General features: G+C 41.5%; 1 protein-coding gene across 13 annotated transcripts in view; it reads left to right on the top strand.

Annotated features, from left to right (window-relative positions):
• Positions 1-22,932, top strand: part of USP40 (ubiquitin specific peptidase 40) — a 76,451-nt gene that overhangs the window by 28,158 nt on the left and 25,361 nt on the right. For 12 of the 13 annotated variants that reach the window (XR_003519211.1, XM_027590188.1, XM_027590186.1 and 9 more), the window contains 8 exons: positions 3,346-3,646; positions 6,922-7,003; positions 8,513-8,684; positions 11,305-11,389; positions 13,125-13,195; positions 14,103-14,419; positions 17,015-17,138; positions 18,541-18,598. Coding sequence is in view for 12 of the 13 variants with exons in the window: in XM_027590188.1 (XP_027445989.1) it covers positions 3,346-3,646; positions 6,922-7,003; positions 8,513-8,684; positions 11,305-11,389; positions 13,125-13,195; positions 14,103-14,419; positions 17,015-17,138; positions 18,541-18,598 (1,210 nt within the window). In the remaining variant the exon portion in view is untranslated. The remainder of the gene's footprint in view (positions 1-3,345; positions 3,647-6,921; positions 7,004-8,512; positions 8,685-11,304; positions 11,390-13,124; positions 13,196-14,102; positions 14,420-17,014; positions 17,139-18,540; positions 18,599-22,932) is intronic. The other variant, XM_027590187.1, reaches the window with a different exon arrangement.

Below are 22,932 nucleotides of genomic sequence, written 5' to 3'. Positions count from 1 at the left end.
CATTTGGTTTTAATGCAGTAATTAATATGTTGAGTTTGAATTTACCATCGAGGTATTTGTTTTTTATTTGCCTCCTCTGTTTTTTGCTCCTTCATTCTTCCTCACCCTTTAGGTTAATCAAGTGATTTTTAGTCTTTCATCTTTATCTCCTCTGTTGGCTAATATATTGCTGTATTTCTCTAATATTTTCATTCTAGGGATTATACTGTACATAAATCAATATTACCAACTACGGATTAATAGTATACCATTTCCTGAACAGTGTAAGATGCTCGCAGTGGTATAACTGCGTTTCCCCCACTCCCATCCTATCTGCTGTTGCCTTTTATTGTACCATTACATACAAATTCTACTCTCTGTTACTTATTTTTATTAATATTATTTTTTTGCTTTAAACACTTAGGCAACTTCTAAAGAAATTAATGGAAAAATAGTGTTTTATATTTATCCATTCTGGTGTTCATTGCTGCTTTTCACACAATCAGCTGTGCATCTAGTATAATTTCAATTTTGATTGAAATCTTTATTTTGCCTTCAGTTTTTTTAAAGGATATTTTTGCTGGATATAAAATTCTAATTTAATAGTTTTTATTTTTTCCTTTCAGCAACTTAAAGATGTCATTCCAATATTTCTTGGCTTCCATTATTTTGGCTCAGAAGGCTAGTGTCGCTTGAACATAATGTATCTTTTTCTGTGCCTGCTTTTAAGATTTTTTCTTTTTTTCTCTGTTTTCTAGCAGCTTAACAATAACGTGTCCTAGTGTGGTACTCTTTGTGTTTATTTGCTTTGTATTAGTTAAGTTTTTTATATGTATAGCTTGAAGTCTTTCTTCAGTTTTGACCATTATACTTTCAATTTGGTTGTCTGCCCCATTATTTCTTTCTTCTCCTTCTAAGACTACAGTTACATATAAATCAGACCATTCAGGATTTCCTCACAAAGCTTAAATAACTGAGGTTTTCTTCTTTTTCTTATTTTTACCTCTCCTTCGACATGGATAATTTACATTGTTCCATCTTCAAGTTCATTGGTTTTTTTTCTTTGGCTCTATCCAGTCTTCCTTCCATTAAGCCCAACTTAGTGAACTTTTTGTTTAGATATTGTAGTTTCCAGCTTTAGAATTTCCACTTAGCTCTGATTGAGAGTATCCATGTCTCTGCTGAAATTCCCTATCTGAACCCACTCTGTTCATCCTTTCCTATAAATTAATTTTTGAAGATCTAATTGGCTTTATTAAGTCATATAAATTAAATATTTTTAATAGCTATTTACTATCATAATATCTGGATTATTTCTGGGGCTCTTTCTATTAACTTTTATTTCCCTTATGAATTGACTGTGTCCTCTCTTGATTATGAATCACACTGTCCTGTCTGTGTGTCTTTTAATCTTATATTGCCTCCCGGACGTTGTGGATTATATCATTGTTCTTTAAAGAACTTTGCATTATGCTCTAACAGGCTGTTGAATCTCCTTGATCCTATGGAAGCTTCATTTTGGGCTTTGTAGCGTGGGTCTGTTGCAGTGTTGGCCTTAGTCCTAGGGGAAGGCGTGGTCCTTCCTCTTAAGGTTAGAAAACGGTGGCCTGGGGGCAGAATATGGCCTGCTGCCTGTTTTTGTGCAGCCCTGAGCTAAGAACTATCTTTATGTTTTTAAATGGTTATTTTTTTTTTAAGTTGTCATAGGTACTTAACGTAATGTGCTCTAGTTTGCCTCTTAAGCTCACTAAGCCTGAAATAGTTACTATCTGGCCCTTTACAAGCTTACCAGCCCCCGGCCTAAGGGCATGGCCCTTCTAGGATTTCAACAGAAAGCCTCAGATGTCTGTCTTACGCCTCTGTCTTGTCAGAACTCAGTTCCCTGTTCTTTCTACCCAGAAATCTCTGCTAAAATATCTGTTCAAATCGTGAATCTATCAGCTATTGCTTTCTGTGGGGTTTCTTGCGTCTCGGGCTGTCCATGTACCAGTCAGGAGTCAGTCAGGATTTGAGGGGGATTTGGTGATAGATTCGGAGCTCCTTAATGCATCTCCTTCGCTTTCGCTTTCTGGCCTCTCTGTCTCCTCAGCTCGGTCTGATTCCCGCCCTTGGCTTGAACTCTCCCACCCTGCACCGCTATGAAGGGGGAACCAGGGGCTTCACGTAAAACTCACCTGGTTTGCGTCCCTCTTGAAGAATTGTGTGCCCTCTGCCTCAGCCTGTTTCTGGTTATTCTCCAAACACTTGTTTTCATTATTTTGTCTAGAGTTTATGATTTCTTATCAGAAAAGTTAGTCCAGTAAAAGTTCTCTGCCATTACTGGGACCAGACTGCTGAGGTTTGAGGCTGAAAAGAATGAATCCTCACTTCTCAAACAAAGGAAAAAAATGGCTACTCTCTGATTATCGTTATTTGGTTGTACCTAAGCAGTTAGCTGCAGCAGTGTTCTACCATCTTTTATACACAGTATTAACAATATTGTCTTTGGGTCATAGACCTGTTTCCTTCTGTTTGTGATAAAACAGTACTTTGATTAGAGCATTGGCGCTGCTGCACATTATTTCCATCCAAGTGGAAAATGAGAAAGTCACCTTTCCATATTGATTGATGGGCTAAGCAGATGTTGCATATGCCTCCCAAGTGATTTTCTCTATAAAGTAAGTTCGTGCTGAGAGAAGAGGCGATGCAAGGCCACACAGCAATCAGGGAGTGAGAGGAGAAGAGTAGAGATGGAAAGGGGGGGTGGGCAGTAGGGAAAAATGCTTTTTTCTTCTTACTCCTTCAGCTAGAACTTGAGAAATAGTCTTTGGGATTAAGACATAAGCTTTCTGTGCTTCGATTTCCTGAGCTAACCTGTCAGTTCCCTGGACAGACAACATTCGGTTTAGTTAATGTTACGTGAAAATGTAGGCTTATAATTATGACTTTATTCCATCAGAGTTTGTATGAGTTGCTAGTTTTAAAATTCTCTCCTGTAGTGCTTTACTGTGTGAGTGATTGCCTTTGTGCTTTGTTTGTTTAGATTGCTCTAAACATCTCAGAAGGGTTTGTTCTACCTAATCTGTTTTAGTAAAGTTCTTTTTAAAAATGGTGTTACTGAGGTAGAAATAACATATTTTTTAGATTGCAGCATGGCAGCTTGGTCCCTTGATGTGACTGTTAGACTGTTTAACAGAGAGCTCTCTGATTTTTATTTAATATTCTACCATGACTCAAATGGATTTTTTTTTCCTCCTAGCTGGCTAGGGCAAAAATAAAGGTGAAGTTCAAATATCTAGTCACAGAAAGGAAGATGTAGATTTTTTATTGTGTCCAATTAAAAACAATTTTTTATTAACCTAGTATTTGTTTTTTGTCTCTGTATAGTTCTTACAGCTTCATTCCCAGGTATTTCTGCTCAGTTCAGATGAAAGTACAGTTAGTCTATTGAAGAACGGTTCTCTCCGGGCTGAGTCTGATTTCCAAAGGAATGATCAACACGTTTTCAAGACACTTACTTCAGAATCCCCAGGATTAAATGATAGAAACTCCTGTCCCCACTGGTTTGATATAAATGATTCCAAAGTCCAACCAATCAAGGAAAAAGATATTGAACGGCAGTTTCAGGGTAAAGAAAGTGCCTACATGTTGTTTTATCGGAAATCCCAGTTGCAGAGACCCCCAGAAGGTATGGAAAGAGAATTATTCCTATTTGTTCAAGTTGGTGATGTTAGAAGATAAATATTGAATGCTATTTGAATTTTTACCCTTGTAAAAGAAAGTGTACTCTTGGAACATTTTTAAATATTTTCAGGCTAACAGTAAGAAATACATTATGCCTGGGTGGCTCAGTCGTTAAGCATCTGCCTTCGGCCCAGGTCATGGTCCCAGGGTCCTGGGATCGAGCCCCACATCGGGCTCCCTGCTCGGCGGGAAGCCTGCTTCTCCCTCTCCCACTCCCCCTGCTTGTGTTCCCTCTCTCGCTGTGTCTCTGTCTGTCAAATAAATAAATAAAATCTTAAAAAAAAAAAAAAAGAAATACATTATGCCAAAAGAAATCCAATAATCTGTCATTTTATATTTTATATATCTATTTTATTTTTTTCCCCTTCTAATGATATAAGGCCATAGTTGGTGTTTCAGATTTGGTTTTTCTTGGATTGCATAGTGGTTTCTTGTGTGGACCAACCTGCGTACGATTGCCCTGTGCTTAGGCTTGGCTCTGTCATTTGACCATGTGTTTGTTGCCTTTGAGTTGTAAGTGGCCTTGGTCTTGTTTTCACGTGTGCCCTTTTATTGCCCTCTTTTTTTCTTTCCCTCAAGGTAATTGATGTGTTTTATGAGCAGCTGAAGTATCTTCAAAGCATTCTTTGTTAAACCTGCTAAGACAGCTCATACCAGGCAGGCTAAACACTGAGACCCACCATGATAAATTTTTTAATTGAGATCACTAACATGAATCAGTATGTAAGACTTTGGTCACTTCCCAAAGTCTACTCAAAAGTAAAAAATCCTAACCAGGAAAGTTCCTTAGATAGAGGCCTATCTGTAGTTACAAATGAGGACACTGTTCTTAGAAAATGAGAATAGTAATCATTTTTATAAAGAATAAGAAAAAGAAGTTACTAATTTGCATGTGAGTCAAAGGAAATTAACTTTATGGCTCTAAAACAATTACATAATTATTTTGTTTAACAAGAAATTCTAGGCTTTATTTTTCTGACAGGAGAAAAATGTAGTCGTGGCTCCGATAAAAATATTCTGAAGCAGAATTCAGAGTTATAGAAATATATATTAACAAAAAGAGAATATGTTCAGATGGGGTATTGTCTTTTTCCCTGCATTGGATTTTAGTACACGCATGTTTTGACTGTACTGGATGGTAATTTTCCATTTAGCTTAGGAACTGAATAAAGGTCTGGCAGAGATCTTGATGGAGTCTTTGTGGGGATAATGGGACGGAACTTGGCAAAATGACTCTAAAATCCATCTGGAGAGGTAAACGTTCATGAAAACCGAAGAAGGGCCTGCCAGAGGGAATTAACTGCATCAGTAAAACCTCTTAGTAGAGCTTCAGCCGTTCAGACAGTGCTGTGTTCATGCAGAGAGGTGGACACATCACTGGACGGAGGAGAGCCAGCCCAGAAATCCACCCAAGAATTTTTAAGATTTTAGGGGCTCCTGGGGGGCTCAGTCGTTGGGCGTCTGCCTTCGGCTCAGGTCATGATCCCGGGGTCCTGGGATCGAGCCCCGCATCGGGCTCCCTGCTCCGCGGGAAGCCTGCTTCTCCCTCTCCCACTCCCCCTGCTTGCGTTCCCTCTCTCTCTGTGTCTCTCTCTGTCAAATAAATAAATAAAATCTAAAAAAAAAAAAAAAAGATTTTAATCCTAGGTAAGGTGATTTTTCAGATAAACGGGAGGAGAGTGAATTACTCAAGAAATAGAGCGGGGAAGTTGGTTAGCAGCCAGTCACTTGAATTAGCAGTCAGGGTAGTCAGGTGACTGTAATCATCACTTGAATGAAGTTTGAGTTCCTTTAATGTTTATGTTAAAAAGGAACCTTAAAATGTATAAAATATATATTTCTGATAAAAAAGTAGAGAAGACTTCTCTGGGCTTAAAAGCAAAGAAAGAAAAATTAAGGAAAAGTGTTACAAACCTTAAACAATATAAAAGGCAAATGACAAGCCTAGTGGGAAACAGCTAAATATATGACAAGTTTATTTCCCATCTGCAGAGTGCTTTTACAGATATTCCATTGTGCTTAGTAGAAAGTTGGGAAAAGGATATAAATAAGCAATGTACAAAAGAAGAAATAGGAACAACCAATAAACTGGAAAAAAAAAAGAATCGGGCGCCTGGGTGGCTCAGTCTGAGTAAGTGTATGCATTTGGCTTAGGTCACGATCCCAGGGTTCTGGGATCAAGCCCTGAGGCAGGCTCCCTGCTCGGTGGGGAGTCTGCTGTCCCTCCTTCTCTGCCCCCTCCCCCTGTTTGTGCTCTCTCTCTCTCTCTCTCTCAAAAAAAAAACAAAAAAACAAAAAAACCTAAAACGTAATCAAAAAATAGTAATTGAAACAGCAATGAGATATGCCACTTTTTTCCTACCAAGTTAAATGTTTTTGTTAATCTTGTTCTTGACAGTTGGCACTTCCTCTACAGCTTGTAGGTATATAAAGTCCTATAACTAGTTTGGTTATATGTATTTAAAAACCTTAAACCAGTAATTCTACTTCTGCAAATCTGTCTTGAAATAATCAGAGCTGTGTGTAAAGATTCATGTTCAAAGATGTTCGTTACTCCCATTATTTTATAATACTGACTAGAAATCACCCAAATACCTACCAGAAAAAGATTGGTTAGATTAATTATGCTATTTATAGAATGAACTACTATGCAATCATTTAAAACTTTGGAGAAATACAAATATGAAGTGAAAAAGCACATTACAGATTTATTAAATACAATCCCAGTCGCTTTAAATAAGTGTGTGCACAGGTGTGCGTGTGTGCATGCGCACGCATGTGTGTGGGTACGTGTGCACACACAGACACATTGTGTAGGTATAGAAGAAAGACGAGAAGTACATATAACAAATTTTAGCAGTATCTCTTGGGAACGGGATTATAGGTAATAGCTATAAAAATATCTGTTATATTCTAGAATTTTTATGGTGGCAATTACTACATTTGTTATCAGGAAGAAAATAGTGGGTGTTCTTTTTAAAAAGTATATTTAAAGAGAATTGAAGAAATGGAATTCTTCTAGCGTGGCATGAGGAACTGTTTATCTTCCATTTGTTCTAATGTTTTCATTTTTCAGATGGGAAAACTGAGACCCACAGGAAGTTAGCATTCACAAAGATAGTTAGTAGAGGCTTCCTAGCTCCCAGCACATACTTTCTAGATTCCCAGCAGCCAGATTCCATTTCGTCAGCCCAAGTTAATGAAGTGTTCTGTTCACAGCTCGAGCTAATCCAAGATACGGGGTTCCACGTCATTTGCTGAATGAAATGGACGCAGCCAACATTGAACTGCAAACAAAAAGGTAATTTTAACTTACTTTTAGAGTTTGAATGGTTTTTTTCTGGAGAACGAGGATCTCATTTAGGTCTTCAGTCTTCAGTCAGGAAAATTAAAAAGGAAAAACAACTTATCAATGCCCGTGTCTATGTAGCTGCTGAATTTTTGTAGGCAGAGTGTCTTACTTTGAAATCATCATTATCTGTGAGAGTGAATGAAACAATGTCACATAAATGGCCACTGCTGAGTAGGGATGAAGCCTCAGAAGCCTGGAGAAATCAGTGAACACCTAGGACGCTAAGTGAATTGTATCCTGGCCCGTGATTCCAGGTGATTCCCGAGGTGCAGAGAGAACCTGGGTGAAAGTCACCCCTCATAAGTTAAGTAGTTGTGGGGACTGGCCCATAGTGATAGAAGACCAGAGGCGGGCAAGAGGAAAGAATGTGGATTCTGCAAACTGCCAGGCTTTGTGTCAGTCCGGGCAGAAACCTGTAATAGGTTATCACAGGCATGGTTTGTGAGGACTTGCTGATCTCATCTTCTCTTTTGAGGTCTCACCTTGGACCCTGAGGAACTGTATCTTTATTTGCTCTCTGCCAGGGTCAGTGGGGCATTGGGTTAGGGAAGTGGATGTTCTCATGGCCTCCTTGTGGACCCACGTGGCTGGTTGATTATGTAGCCAGGATGTGTTCAACATTTTTATCATTGGCTTAAAACTGGGGGAAAAAAGGAGCAGGTAGATTGAATGGCAAACCATTATCAAAGGAAATGAAGACACTAAAAATATAAAAACTAGGATAAAATATCTTAAACAGGCAAAACTGCGTGAGTGGGTGCGGACTAGCAGTGGGTGTTCACAGCCACAACCAAAGGGGTTTCGCCAGCCAGCACTAAGCTTTTTAATGCGGCCATCAGAAAAGCTAGTGCTGCCTCTGACCACATGAATAGAATTGTGTCGGGAGTATCCGAACAGTGGCCATGGCCTCATCCAGCTCTCCTGGGGCCACACTGCCTCGAGCGGAATGTCGGGCAGCGGCTCCTGGACAGCCGAGCGGATTCAGAGACCAGCTGCCAGCTCTGGGCCGCCGCTGAGGATGTTCGAGCTGGGGAGAGTAGACTGGAGGATCGTGAGACCCACTTTAAATATTCTACAGGAGAGTTGAGGGGCTCTGGTGGGGGTAAGGAGGAACTAGAAGTTCATGAATCTGGCACTTACAATTACAGGAGGAACGGTTTCTAGCATATTTATAACTATATTCCCATTGTTGGAAGATTTTGAGTTTCGATACTTAGAGAAACGTTGCATGGTGTATATTAAAATTGATTTTCCTTGGAATTCGTGGTGGCAGAGCTGAAATTTAGCTATTCATTGAGAAACTAAAATGAAAATTTTGGAGCATGGAAGAAAAGGACATTAATAATTACTTAGGTAGAACAGAGAATTTATTTATATTGTAAATCAAGTATTTTGGGTTTGGGATGAAACCGTGTTACAAAAACAGAGCATTTATGTATTTTTTATGCCTCTTTAAAGGGCAGAATGGGATTCTACAAACAATAATTTTGAGTTGCATCTCCACCTGGGTCCTCATTATCATTTCTTCAATGGGGCTCTGCACCCAATCATCTCTCAAGCAGAAAGCGTGTGGGATTTAACCTTTGATAAAAGAAAAACTTTAGGAGATCTTCGACAGTCAATATTTCAGGTAATTTAGCCTTGCTTCCTCTTAATTTAGACATTAAGGTCCATCTCAAGCTGGATTCTCCTTTTCAGAAATCCTGTTTAGGATTCAGCTATTTAGTTTTCAAAGCACGTAAGAACACCCTGCGTCCCCCACTCCTGAGGGTGACCCAGATGTTCTCTCCTCACTTGTACTTCTTTTAGAGAGGCTCCTCTGCACAGGCGGGACCCACGCTGTCCTGCCAGCAGGCTTTCGGGGGACAATCAAGCCTGGTACATTGTATTTTGGGGAGAGAAAAAGGATAAGGCTGTTTCTTTTTCGGAAAATAAAAGAAAATTATTTTTTGGAAGCAGTAAAAAGATAAGCATGTTGCTGGAGCACCTGGGTGGCTCAGTTGGTTAAGTGTCTGCCTTCTCAGGTCATGATCCCAGGGTCTTAGGATCAAGCGCCAAGTCTGGCTCCCAGCTCAGTGGGGAGTCTGCTTCTCCCTCTGCCCCTCTGCTCATGCACGACCTCCCTCTCTCTCTCAAATAAATAAAATCTTAAAAAAAAAGGGGGGGGGAGCACCTGGGTGGCTCAGTCGTTAAGCGTCTGCCTTCGGCTTGGGTCATGATCCCAGGGTCCTGGGATCGAGCCCCGCATCGGGCTCCCTGCTCCCCTGGAAGCCTGCTTCTCCCTCTCCCACTCCCCCTGCTTGGGTTCCCTCTCTCGCTGTGTCTCTCTCTGTCAAATAAATGAATAATGTCTTAAAAAAGATAAGCATGTTGCCTAAAAACAAGAACTAAAGAAACAAAAGCAACTAACGTTTCTCCCTTTCCTAAGTATAGGGTAGGATTTATTACTAAAATTGTTCAGGGGAGGAAAATACCTTCTGTTGTGCAGTAAAAACAAGCATTGTTGTAAATCCTTGCATCCAAGTAATCGATCCAAGTGTGTTTTAATGACAACGGTAGTGCTGTTCATTTTACTTATAGAGCCTTCAAATAAATTATGTCCTTTGGTTCTTTAATCTCAGGGTAAGCTAAAGGCAAGCTAATCCCATTTTAAAGGTGAAAAACTTGTAATTTAGAGAGATCTAGTGGCTTGCAGTCAGACTGCAGCCCTGGTCTCCTTACTCTTTCCGTCCTTTTGGTCATACTTCTTCACCTCTCACTACTTCCTGATCAATGAAAAGGAAAATAGAAAATGTAGGCTTTGGGGCGCCGCGCCTGGGTGCCTCAGTCAATTAAGCATCTGACTCTTGAATCAGCTCAGGTCATGATCTCAGGGTTGTGAGATCGAGCCCTGAGTCGGGCTCCGCACTTAACAGGGAGTCAGCTTGAGATTCTCTCTCTCTCCCTCTGCCCCTCCCCCTAGCATGTGCACGTTCACTCGTGCTCTCTCACTCTCTCTCTGAAATAAATAAATCTTAAAAAAAATGTAGCCTTTTATTTTTTGCAGAAATAAATGAATTTTCTGGCAAACTCATCAATCCCCAAAATTATTCCTTTCTTTTTTTCTATTTTTCTCTTGTACAAAGCAAAGCCAGCCAGTTTCTTTGTTAACCTTAGTTGATTTGAATGATATTTCAGTTTTGGATTAGTATCAGGATTTCTAAAATTTCCTAATGTTTCCAAATTTTTGCATTAAAAGTTCATCCCTGAGCCAGTCCCACAGTGTTGGTGTAAGTGGGCATGGGGAGCTGACCCTGTCTAGGGGGCCTTTCAGATGGAACAGACCTGTTCACTTTCATAGGTTTTAGATTCGCTCCAGTCTGCTTTCTGGTGTTTGAAGTGCACATCTCTGTTATCTTAGAAGTAAGCCCCTGGCAGGAGGCTGCAAAACTGGTGCAGTTAACTAATCACTTGTAAAGAGGAAATTTGTTTTTTTTTAAAGATTTTATTTATTTATTTGAGAGAGAGGGAGCGCATGAGCTGGGGCAGGGGCAGAGAGGGAAGCAGGCTCCCCACCGAGCAGGGACCCCCATGTGGGGCTCAATCCCAGGACCCTGAGATCATGACCTGAGCCGAAGGCAGACACAACCAACTGAGCCACCCAGGTGCCCCAGGAAATTTCTTTTTAAGAGAACTACCTTGTGCTACTGTGGAAAGAGACAAAACAGGACTGACTTTATGGGTGATGATATTCTGGTGAGATGACCAGTCCCCAGAGTCTTGGCTCTAGAAATTTAAAAACAAATCCATGGTCCTATAGAAACTGGTAATGCCACTTTTTGAATTTATGATGCAAAACATTCCTTTCAGATTATTGAGAATTTTGACATGTGCTAGAGAGTCCATGTTGCTTTTCCCTGAATGGTGCTAATTAATTAAACAAATGATTTTTGCTCTTTTGGACAAAGATTTCTGGGCTGGCATGTTGATCAGTTTGCCTTCTAATAAAAGTGGTCTTCCCATAAATTAAGTACAGTTGTTCACCAGCATTCTCCAGTCACTAATGGATGAGCTTGACCGTCTTTGGATTTGGCTAATTTAGCAACGAGTGATGTCTTCTTGCCACACTTTTGGTGTTAGGTGGGATGGGTTTGCTAGCTCCCCGTATCATCTAAACATATGAGAAATAGTTCGGTGGTGTTCTTTTACCTGGAAATGTGATACTTATGTTACTTCTCATTGTTCTCTTTTCTTCCATTAATATTCTGTAGCTGTTAGATTTTTGGGAAGGAGATATGGTTCTTAGTGTGGCAAAGTTTGTACCAGCAGGACTGCATGTTTACCAGATGCTTGATGGTAAGAAAATATTAAAACACTGCGACTCATTTCCTATACTTGTATTTTGTGGGTTCATTTCCAATATTTGTATTTTATGGATTTTCGGCTCTTGGCCAGTCTTTCCCACTAACTACTACTTTCTTACTTAGGCTGTCATCACATGGTCAGTTTTCAAACAAATAATTTTTCTGATTTCTGTGGTGTGTGAATTTTGCAAACATAGAAATATTTTCTTTTTTTTTTTTTTTTTTTAATTAAAGCTACCTCTCCACCAAAACAATTTTTTAAAAGGCTGTGAGGACACCTGGGTGGCGCAGTCGATTAAACATCCAACTCTTGGTTTTGGCTCGGGTCATGATCTCGGGATCGTGAAATTGAGCCCCATGTCAGGCTCCAAGCTCAACAAGGAATCTGCTTAAGACTCTCTCTCCCCCTCCCTCTGCCCCTGCCCCTCTTCTCTCTCTCTCTCTCTCTCTCTCTCTCTCTCTCTCTCTCTCAAACAAATCTTTAAAAAAATTTTTTTTAATTTTTAAAAAAAATTTTTTATTATTGACATATGTATTATTTGTTTCAGGGGTACAGGTCTGTGATTCATCAGTCTTACACAATTCACAGCGCTCACCATAGCACATACCCTCCCCAATGTCTATCACCCAGCCACCCCATCCCTCCCACCCCCCACCACTCCCGCAACCCTCAGTTTGTTTCCTGAGATTAAGAGTCTCTTATGGTTTGTCTCCCTCTCTGGTTTCATCTTGTTTCATTTTTTTCCTCTCTTCCCCTGTGATTCTCTGCCTTGTTTCTCAAATTTCACATATCAGTGAGAGCATATAATTGTCTTTCTCTGATTGTCTTATTTCGCTTAGCATAATACCCCCTAGTTCCATCCATGTCATTGCAAATGGCAAGATTTCATTTTTGATGGCTGCATAATATACCATTGTATATATATACCACATCTTCTTTATCCATTCATCTGTTGATGGACATCTTGGCTCTTTCCATAGTTTGGCTGTTGTGGACATTGCTGCTTATAAACATTGGGGTGCACTTGCCCCTTCACAAATAAATCTTTTAAAAAAAATAAAAGCCTGTGGAATTTTTTTTGTATTACCACAGATTTTTTTAGCAAAATGGTTTCAAACCATTAACATCTTGTTTATATGGCTTGATTTTTTTTTTCTCCCAAAGTACTTGGAGAGCTTAAAAGTTTTTACTACCCGTGAATAACAACAAAGCAATGATGATAGCAGCCACGGTGACATACATTTATTTGGGACTTCACTGCACCACATCCAGAGATAAGTTTTATATAAATTATCTCATTTGATTTTCGCAAAATTCTTTTACCTGCATTTCCTAAACAAGAAAACTAAAGCATGGGGCCGCAGTACACAGACCAGACAGCTGATTAGTGCTGGGGCTGGGGCCATGTGCTGCCTGAGCCTCCCTTCTGCACGCAGTGTCCGGTTTGGTCAGCACCTCCCCTGCTCTCGTGCTCACAGAGCTTCCGTAACAACACGGGGAGATACTTACATAAAGTGAAAAACAAACAAACAACTGAAGAGTGTAATGAAAAGCATAAAGATAAAAATCTCAAATAATACCAACATAATAAATGCAATTACTGCCTTTTTCTTAATTTTCCTTGATGAGACTGCTGCTTCAAACAAATATTTAAGTGTCTCAGCTCTTTCTTTAGTTGTTTTTGGTGATTGTGATGAATGGTCTCACCGATGAGCTCATCTTCTAGGGGATGACATGATGCTGTGTGAAATGGAGATTGCGGACGGGGAAGACCTCTTTGTATGGAATGGGGTGGAGGTAAGAACGGATTGAAGAAATATGCATGATGGTTTTTGATTTTTTTTTTTTAAGTGTCATTGTAAGAAAACTTTATTCAGCGTCTGTGAAGGCAACTAGATACTAGAAAACACCTGAAATGTCTGACAGGTTTTAGGTACAGTGTTAGTCGTATGTTAAGGAGATGTTTGTCGAGTGTGTCTGCAGTGCCAGAAGCTCCCTATGAAGGTGCGTAATCAGTCTGTCCTTCAGGCGGTCCTGTGTACATAATCCCACCAACACAGCTGCTGCAGGAGGGTTCTGCGCATGCTCCCTGAGGGAGTTCAGGAGGGGGCAGGTAGCTACCCTGAGTTAGGGCAGTGACCTGCAGGAGCGGAGGGGGTTCTCCAAGTCAGGAAAGGGGCGAGCAGCATCTCACCCACGCTGTGGTCTGTCCTTGGCCCGTCTCATGTATTTCCAAGGCTTTTTTCTTCTTTTCTTTTCTGCTAAGGCTTTATTACCACTGCTGAGGACACGTACATCTCTGTCTCCACTCCACATTGCTCTCCTAGAAAACAAAAGAAGGCTAAGAGAAAGTTTCAAAGGAAAAATCTAAAGTTCTGATACATCTAAGACATTTCACTTAAAAAGAGAAAAAAAATTCTCTAAGAGTAGTATTTTTTTTTAAGATTTTATTTGAGAGAGCGAGAGAGAGAGAGAGCATGAGAGGGGGGAGGGTCAGAGGGAGAAGCAGACTGCCTGCTGAGCAGGGAGCCCGATGCGGGACTCGATCCCAGGACTCCAGGATCATGACCTGAGCCGAAGGCAGTCGCTTAACCAACTGAGCCACCCAGGCGCCCCTCCAAGAGTAGTCTTTTACCGTGTGATTACGTTGACCTGATTTTGGCAAATAGAAACTATACTAATGGTTGTATTGATACTATTGTAGGTTGGTGGCATCCAGATTCCAACCGGGAGTGACTGCGAACCTCTGCTCTTAAACGTTCTTCATTTAGCAACAAGCAGCGAGGGGGAAAAGTGTCAGCAGTTGGTAGAGTCTCCACACGTCTTTCCATCTAATGCAGAAGTGGGCGCCGTGCTCACCACCCTGGCGGTGCCCGTGGGTGTCCTCTTCGTCAACGCCACGGACCCTGCCGGGGGAGAGAACTGGGTCGCTGTTCCCAAGGAAGACCTGAAGAAGACGTTCAGAGAGCAGGGCCTCAGGAACAAGAGCTTGGTTCTCGTTCAGGATTCTAGAGATAACAGGTACCCTGCTGAAACATAAGAGAATTCCTTTTTGAGTTATTTTAATGATAGTTCTGTCGCTTAGAACCCGAAAGCTTTATTTTAATAGTGATCATAGTTCAGTATTTTCCTTTTGTCTCTGAACATTGTGTCCTGGATATCGTATACGGGAGTGTTCTGGGTTAGGCAGCTTGGAGGAAGATGATATTATGATGTAATTTTTTTTAATTTTTATTTGTTGGTAAATGAGGTAACTAAATAATGTAGATATAGATGAGATATAATCCAGGTTAGTTGTTTATAAAGCGGAATCTTGTCAAATGAATTCCAATTAGCACTTCCTACAAAACTGAAGGCACATTCACACAAAGAAAGTTCCTGAATCTTTTCATGAGGAGGATAATAAGCTCTAGCTAGATTTGTCTGTTTTGTCACAAGTCTCCCATAAGGCAATTGAGTTTTTCATATCATCCTTTTTCTGAGTCTTGAGACCCTCCCAGCTGCCCAGAGAGGGCAGGTACGTGGGGGATCACGCTCTTGAGCCCTGTGAGTCACACTGGAAGCTCAGAAGTGCCGCCTGTCTCCATTTTGTCATCCACGTCTGTTATGCTACATTTCTGTGGTCAGTGTGTCCTACCCTGTAACCTCCCGGTTTCCGTATATTAAAAACTTGAAGTTGCAAGCAACAAATCGTTCCGTGCTTGAACAGTCGGAGTCTCCATTTTATCATTCATAGTGGCTGTGACCCAGAGGCAGAGCACTTGGAACAGTCTTTATTTTGTATTTATCACTCTTTTGGACAAGTGTTTTCCAGGCGTTTATTTCTGCACTTTGTTTATTTAATTTAAAAGTTTATTATATGTCCCTTTATAAAAAGTAATACATGTGGGGCGCCTGGGCAGGTCAGTCAGTTAAGTGTCGGACTCTTGATTTCGACTCAGGTCGCGATCTCAGGGTTGTAAGATCGAGCCCCGCATCGGGCTCTATGCTGGGCGTGGAGCCTGCTTAAGGTTCTCTCTTTCCCTCTGCCCCCCCCCCAAAATTAAATTTTAAAAAGTGTAATATAGCATGTATTAGGACTTGGGAAATACAGAAGTGATGACAGGAGGCCCCAAAACAGTGTCCACTGTGCAAGGGGCAGTCACTCTTAGCTTTCCTTCTGCCCTGAGCACAAATAATTGTTTGGTTTTTTTGGTTGTTGTTTTGAGGGTTTTTTCTTTTGAAGCTTACTAATGATTATTTCATGGACGGTTATATCCTGCTCCCCCCCCGCCCCCGTGTCTGTAGACCCGAGGCACGGCTACGTAGCAGTGGGTGTTGATGTAGCTTACCTAACCATGCTCCCGCGCCAGGCAGTCTGTGCAGGGGGGAGGGCAAGCCACCGGGGCTTGTTTCCAGCTTGATCGCGTCCTGACAGTGCGACCCTGTGCAAGTCACCTCATCTCCCTCTGCTGTTTCTTCTTCTGCAAAATGAGGGTAGAAATGAGTACCAGCTTCCTAGAGCCGGAGGGTGTGGGCATTCGGTGCTTAGAGTTTGCACGCTTTTGGTAGAAGATGGCCGTGTCGTCCTCAGTGTCCTCATGCAGTCGCTCACCACTCTGCGTGGGGAACATCTCTGTGCTTAAAACTTTGCTGCCTTGGGGCGCCTGGGGGGCTCAGTCGTTCAGCGTCTGCCTGCGGCTCAGGTCATGGTCCCAGGGTCCTGGGATCGAGCCCCACATCGGGCTCCCTGCTCCGCGGGAAGCCTGCTTCTCCCTCTCCCACTCCCCCTGCTTGTGTTCCCTCTCTCGCTGTGTCTCTCTGTCAGATAAATAAAATCTTTAAAAAAAACAAAAAACCAAAAACTTTGCTGTCTTTAGGATGTAGCCCTGGGTGGAACAGCTGAAATACAGAGTAGCATTGTGTTTCGGGGTCTCATACACACTCTAAAGAGGGCTTCTCTGCCTGAGCATTCAGCGCGTCTGTGTGAATTAGAAAGCCACTCCTTCCTCCAGACCCTGTACCACTATGTGGAGGAAAATTTTGTTAGAGTGAGACACCGTACTTGTTCTTGTAGGCCATCTGCTGTCGTAAAATAAAACTATAATAAACATAGAAATATGCGACGTGTACGACGGGCATGATATACCCCTTAAATATGGCACTTTTATGTAGTGTCTGTGTGTACAGCTGTGCATGACTGTCCTGTTATTAAGCTGAATCTAGATCCTGGGGGTGGGCTTCTGGCATCAGTACTCTGAAAGCTCGCTGTGGGATTCCAGTGTGCAGGCCCAAGTCAGCAGTGGATTACTCCGTGACGACACTTCTCTTTGAAAAATGTGGCAACGCAAAAAAACAAAACGAAAAATGTAACAAATTATTTGTATAAGTCAGAGCATACTTGGAGTCCTGAAATAGACTCCATGCACAACTGCCTAGCACTGCCCTAGAAAGATAGCTTTCTTAAAGCCAAAAGCCAGCTCAGTAGACCTTGGTCACCTTTAATTAGTCACATCAAAGCACACATGCAGAATTTTGGAAGTGGTACCTAAGGAAAAGTGTTAATTTTCTGATCCTTTCTGATCCATAGAAGCGCTGTGTAGAGACCCATTTTTTTAAATGTCTTTATTCCTACAGTTTGTTGCTCAAACAAGGGAAATGGTTCACTGGTATGAATGAGATCAACTGGCTCCAAGTTCAAAATTTATGTGAATTAGAATCCGAAGAGAAGCAAGTTAAAATATCAGCAACTGTGAACACAGTGAGTAGATTATAGTTCAAGTCTGGTGGACGGTTTTCTAGTTTAACAGTGTTTGATTTAAAAAGCAGTATGTGAAATCTTCCAGAACGCTTGTCTCAGTGGGCTTCTAGGTCTTAAGAAATCAACTTTTTGGGGTACCTGGCTGGCTCAGTCAGTAGGACACACAGCTCTTGATCTCAAGGTCATGAGTTCAGGCCCCACGTTGGGCATAGAGCTTACTATTTACAAAAATGTGGGGGGAGGAAATCAGCATTTTATTGTTACTATTTGATTACCTCTTGCTTACCTGTATTAGCCCTTGGCACGTATCAAGAAAATGTGTGCCTTTTTTCTGTCCGAGGCTACAGTTAGAATGTAGGCTTTTACCTGGAATCCTCTAGCTTTGATAAATATAAAATGCTATTTTTCCACAATCTTTTCTCTATTTTTTAAACCAGGCAAATATGTTTTGTTTTTGTGTTGTGTTGTTTTTTGGTGCTTGTTTTTTTAAGCTTATCTTAAATTATTCTGCATCGTACTCTGTGCGCTCTAAAATCAGCTGCTCTTAAAAGGGAGTCCTTCAGTTTTCCACTTGAAGACTGTGACCCTGGTTTCCTTAAACATCATTCTGGGAAACATCTCTTTATATTCACGTGGTCTCAAGTCATTAAGTTTTTTTTTTTTTCTAGAGCACCAAAAGAAACCTATTAGAATGTTTTCTATAAATATTCTAATTTCTTAGGGTGCATTAGTATTGGTTGGTATGGCAGATCTGCCACCCTGACCCTAAGTGGGAGGCTTTGGTGAAGTCCAGTTACTCCAGTCTCCGTTCCTTCTTGGTGCTGTGTGGGGCGCTGCTGGGAGGGTCCAGTCCGTGATCGCTGACATCACTTTTACCCCTGAATTTCCCATGCCCTAGAGGCAGTTAGCCTAAACTAAAAAGAAAAGAGAGAAAACAATCTAAAAGTAGTTTAAATAAAAATGTTAAATAGTGCCCTTGGATTAGTGTTGCCCATTTTTATATTTTTTTATGCTCACTTGTCCTAAATTTATCATTCTTAACCTAAAGAAATACGATTAACTGCATCTTCTTTTGTTTGCTCTCGTTAGAAAAGTTAGTGTGGGTTTTCAAGCTTTTTGCCTTTGTAGCTAGGATTGTTTCTTTAGCTCTCGGTCTTTCTGTTCTGGTTATCATCGGTTTGGTAAAGCCTTAACTGTTAAGATCCCAGTTTTTGGTTTTAACTTGGAAGAAGAAGGAAATGAATGTCAGAGATGGAAAAAAAATCTTTTTTCAAGTAGGCAGAAACTTCTGTCCAGTAACCGGTAAGTCTGCTGAGCTGTGTATGCGTTCACTGACGGCCTCGGCGCCCTCCCCTCCCGTTGGGCTCACACACACAGTCACTAGTTTATTTCTCTGTTGTAGGTGGTGTTTGATCTTCGAATTAAAGCCATAAAGGAACTAAAATTAATGAAGGAACTAGGTAATCACTTACATTTGCCCTCGGGTTTTTTTGGTTTAATTTAGTTTTGATTTTTGGTTAAAAAAAAATATATGGCAGTACAGGGATGCGTGGGTGGCTCAGTCGGTTAGGCGTCTGCCTTCGGCTCAGGCTCTGATCTCAGGGTTCTGGGATGGAGCCCAGGGAGTCGGGCTCCCTGCTCAGTGGGGAGTGTGCTTCTCCCTCTGCCTCTCCCCTGCTTGTGTTCCCTCCTTCCTTCTCTCTCAAATAAATAAATAAAATGTTTTTAAAAAAATAAGGGAGTATAGGGAAAGTTCATGCACCTACCACCCCACATGGACAAATGTTAACATTTTGTCATATCGTTATTGTTTGAAACATTGCAAATAAAGTTAAAAATCTCTATGTTCTCCTCCTCAGACCTCTCCCTCTCCCTCCCCAAATGCAGCCAGTATACCTGATTTGGGTGTGTTCTGTATGCATTCATACTGTTCTGTTTATATTATGCTTCCTTATACAGGTGTATATATATGTGTATATTGTATTTTCACATTTAAATTCTGTCACACAGAATATAACATTCTGAAACTCTTCACTCGGCATTAGGTTTTCTTTTTTTTTTTTTTTTTTTTTTTTTTTTTTTTTTTAAGATTTTTATTTATTTATTTGAGAGAGAGAGAATGAGAGATAGAGAGCACGAGAGGGAAGAGGGTTAGAGGGAGAAGCAGACTCCCTGCGGAGCAGGGAGCCCGATATGGGACTCGATCCCGGGACTCCAGGATCATGACCTGAGCCGAAGGCAGTCGCTTAACCAACTGAGCCACCCAGGTGCCCCGGCATTAGGTTTTCTTTAACAGCTTTATTGAGGTATAATAACTCACATACCATCAAACACCCATTCTGTGGATAAGTCAGTGATGATTAGTAAACGTACAGAGTTGTACAGCCGTGAGCACAATCCAGTTTTAAGACATTCCATTGCTCCAAAAAGATTCCTCGGGCCCCATTTGCATTCCAAGCCCCAACAGCCACTCATTTACTTTCTGTCTCTCTAGACTTTTCTGGACATTTTAAGTAAATGGAACCATATAATATGAACTCCCTCGTGTCTGACTTCTTTCACTTAGCGTACCAGTTCTGAGGTTCATCCATGATTTAGTGTGTATCAGAAATGTGTTCCTTTTCATTGCTGACCAGTGTTCCGTCTATGGATGTATCACATTTTGTTTATTCATCCACCTCTTGATAGACATTTGAATTGTTTCTAGTTTGGAGGTTTTATGAATAATGCTGTTATACACATTTGCATGTAAGTCTTTGTGTGGACATGTTTTTGGTTCTCTCGGGTAGATCTGCAGGATTGTAGTTGCTGGGTCATATGGCACATTTGTGGCTAACTTTATAAGAAACTGCCATTCTACTTTCCTGAGTGGCTGAAGCATCTCCGTCCCCACTAGCCATGTGCTAGCATTGTGGTTTCTCCACATCCTTGCCAGCATTTGTATCTGTCGTCTTGACTGTAGCCACGCTAGTGGTAGGAGTTACTCTCACTGTGTGTTTAATTGATTTTCCTAATGCAGTGGTGGTGAGCACTGTTGATGTGCTTACTGTCTGTGTATCTAAAGGATTCTCTTAAGAAGCTACTAGGACTAGGAAGTTTAACAAGAAGTCAAAGTTAATACACAAAAATCCATTGTATGTTTACTAGCAACAGAAAAAAACTGGAAATGAAATTAGGAAAACATTTTAATAGCATAAGATATCATGAAATACTTGGGGATAAATTTATTGAAATATGTGCAGGACATATACACTGACAAGAAAATATCCCTGTGAAAAGTCAAAGAACATGTAAGTAAGTGGAACGATGCACCATGTTCTTGGATCAGAAAATATGACATGGTTAAGAAGTGAATTCTCCCAAAATCATTTTGTAGATTCAGGGCATCCTCACTCAGAATCCTAGCGGGGGTGGGTGTGTGTGTGTGTGTGTGTGTGTGTGTGTGTGTGTCATTTTGTAGATTCAGGGCATCCTCACTCAGAATCCTAGCGGGGGTGGGTGTGTGTGTGTGTGTGTGTGTGTGTGTGTGTGTGTGTGTGTGTGTGTGTGTGTCATTTTGTAGATTCAGGGCATCCTCACTCAGAATCCTAGCGGGGGTGTGTGTGTGTGTGTGTGTGTGTGTGTGTGTGTGTGTGTGTGTGTGTGTGTGTGTGTGTGTGTGTGTGTGTGTGTGTGTGTCATTTTGTAGATTCAGGGCATCCTCACTCAGAATCCTAGCGGGGGGTGTGTGTGTGTGTGTGTGTGTGTGTGTGTGTGTGTGTGTGTGTCATTTTGTAGATTCAGGGCATCCTCACTCAGAATCCTAGCAGGGTGTGTGTGTGTGTGTGTGTGTGTGGTGTGTGAAATTGACAAGCTGATTCACTTTACATGGAAATGCAAAGAACCTATAGTATCCTAACAATTTGAGGGGAGAAGAAATCAGAAGAGTCACACTGCCTGATTTCGGGATTTACTCTAAAGCTGTAGACATCAAGACAGTGGGTCCTAGCATGGGAGCAGACATAGTGCAGGGGTCAGCAAGCTGTCTAGGCCAAAACCTGTTTCTGTGCCGCCAGTGAGCTAAGAATAGTTTTCACACCTCTAAAGGGCTCCTTTTCTGCAATAGAGACTGTATGTGGTTTTTGAGCCTAAAATATTTACATTGGAACTACCTTGGTGCAAATAAATGAAAGTCCGTTGACTTTCAACAAAAGTACTAAGGTATTCCCATGGGGAAAAATAGTGTATTTTCAACGTAAGGTGCTGGACCAATTAGCTATCCATGGATGCAAAGATGAACCTCTAGCTTTGCCTTACATCATGTAAAATACTAATTCAAAATGGATCATAGACCTAAACGTTAAAACCATTTCCATAAAATTTCTAGGAGAGAATTTATGAGAAAATCTTTGTTACTTTTATCATAAGGAAAAGGCTTTTTTTTTTTTTTTTTAGTTAGGACTCCAGCACAAACCGTAAAAGAAGAAAACTAATAAATTGGGCAATATCAAAATTTAAAACTTCTGTACTTCAAAAGGCATCAAACTGGGAGGAAAAAAATTTGTAGCACGTTTGACATAGACTTGCATCCAGGTTGTATAAAAAAAAATACTTGTAACTTAAATCAGAAGAGAACTCAGCCCACACGGGGAGGACACTTGACAGAAGAACCCCTACCTGTGGACGACCAGTAAGCACAGGAGAGATGCTGAGTGTCATTAGCTCCGGAGCTGCTTAGCTGTCAGACCGGAACCGCAATGATACACCACTGCACACCCAGTGGAATGGTTAGAATTGAAGGCCCAACAAAACCAAGCGAAGATGTGGAGCCGCTCCCACATACTGCGGCGTGAGTGCAAAATGGTAAAGAGTTAGCTTGCTTATTAGGAATTTAAACATTCACTTACCCATCCTGGGTGCCTTACCCAAGAAAAATGAAACCATATCCTTACAAATGAAACCATATCCTTACAAATACTCTATGTAAATGTTCATAATGGAAAGGTGGATACAGTCCAAAAGTCCATAAGGCAGTGAATGGGTGAGCAAACTGTGTCGTATCCTAACAACAGGAGGTTGTTCATCAACACGAGCTTCAAGCTACCACCTGCAAAACACGGGTGACTCTCAACGCAGAAGCCGGACACAAAAGAGCACATACTCTTATGACTCCACTTACGTGAAATTTTCAGAACAGAAAACGCATGCTTTAGTGACAGGGGCAGAAAATTGGATTGCAGGGGGAGGCTGACTGCAGAGTGGCGTGAGGGAATTTTGGGGGGTGGTGCAAATCCTATCTCGGTGTGCTGGTGGTTGCTGAGTGTTTAGATCAGACTCTGTACACTTAAACGGGACGTGTTTTATTGTAACTTACACCTCAAATTGATTAAAAGCGTATGGTTTATTAAAATGAATAGTTCATCATCTTCCCGTGAAACAGGTCTCCCTTCTTTCACTCTTGCCCCCGTCTGAACCGATCTTCTAGCAAGTGATCTTCTTAAATGGGGGCTAATGAGATCGTATCACCCCCCTGTTCAGTGCCCTGTAGTGCTTGTCCATCGCACGCAGGCTCCTTCCTCAGCCCAGCCTTGAAGAACCGGCCTTGTCTGCCCATGGCCTGGCAACCTCCTGTGGCCCCCTGTCCTGCCTCACACACTGTCCATGCTGGCTTTCAGAGGTCCTAGCGCCCCAGTGCCCCCACCGCACCCCTCGGCACCCCACTGCTCTGTGGGGTCCTCTCCCTGAACTCTCTCCTCTTCCCTCCTCTCTGCTGACTTCAGCCACCCACTTGCCCTGAGCCAAAATGTTACTTGCC

Source organism: Zalophus californianus, chromosome 3 (genome assembly GCF_009762305.2).
Source record: "Zalophus californianus isolate mZalCal1 chromosome 3, mZalCal1.pri.v2, whole genome shotgun sequence".
NCBI lineage: Eukaryota > Metazoa > Chordata > Mammalia > Carnivora > Otariidae > Zalophus > Zalophus californianus.
The sequence above is the reverse complement of the archived record's forward strand: the minus strand, read 5'-3'. Positions and strand labels throughout refer to the sequence as shown.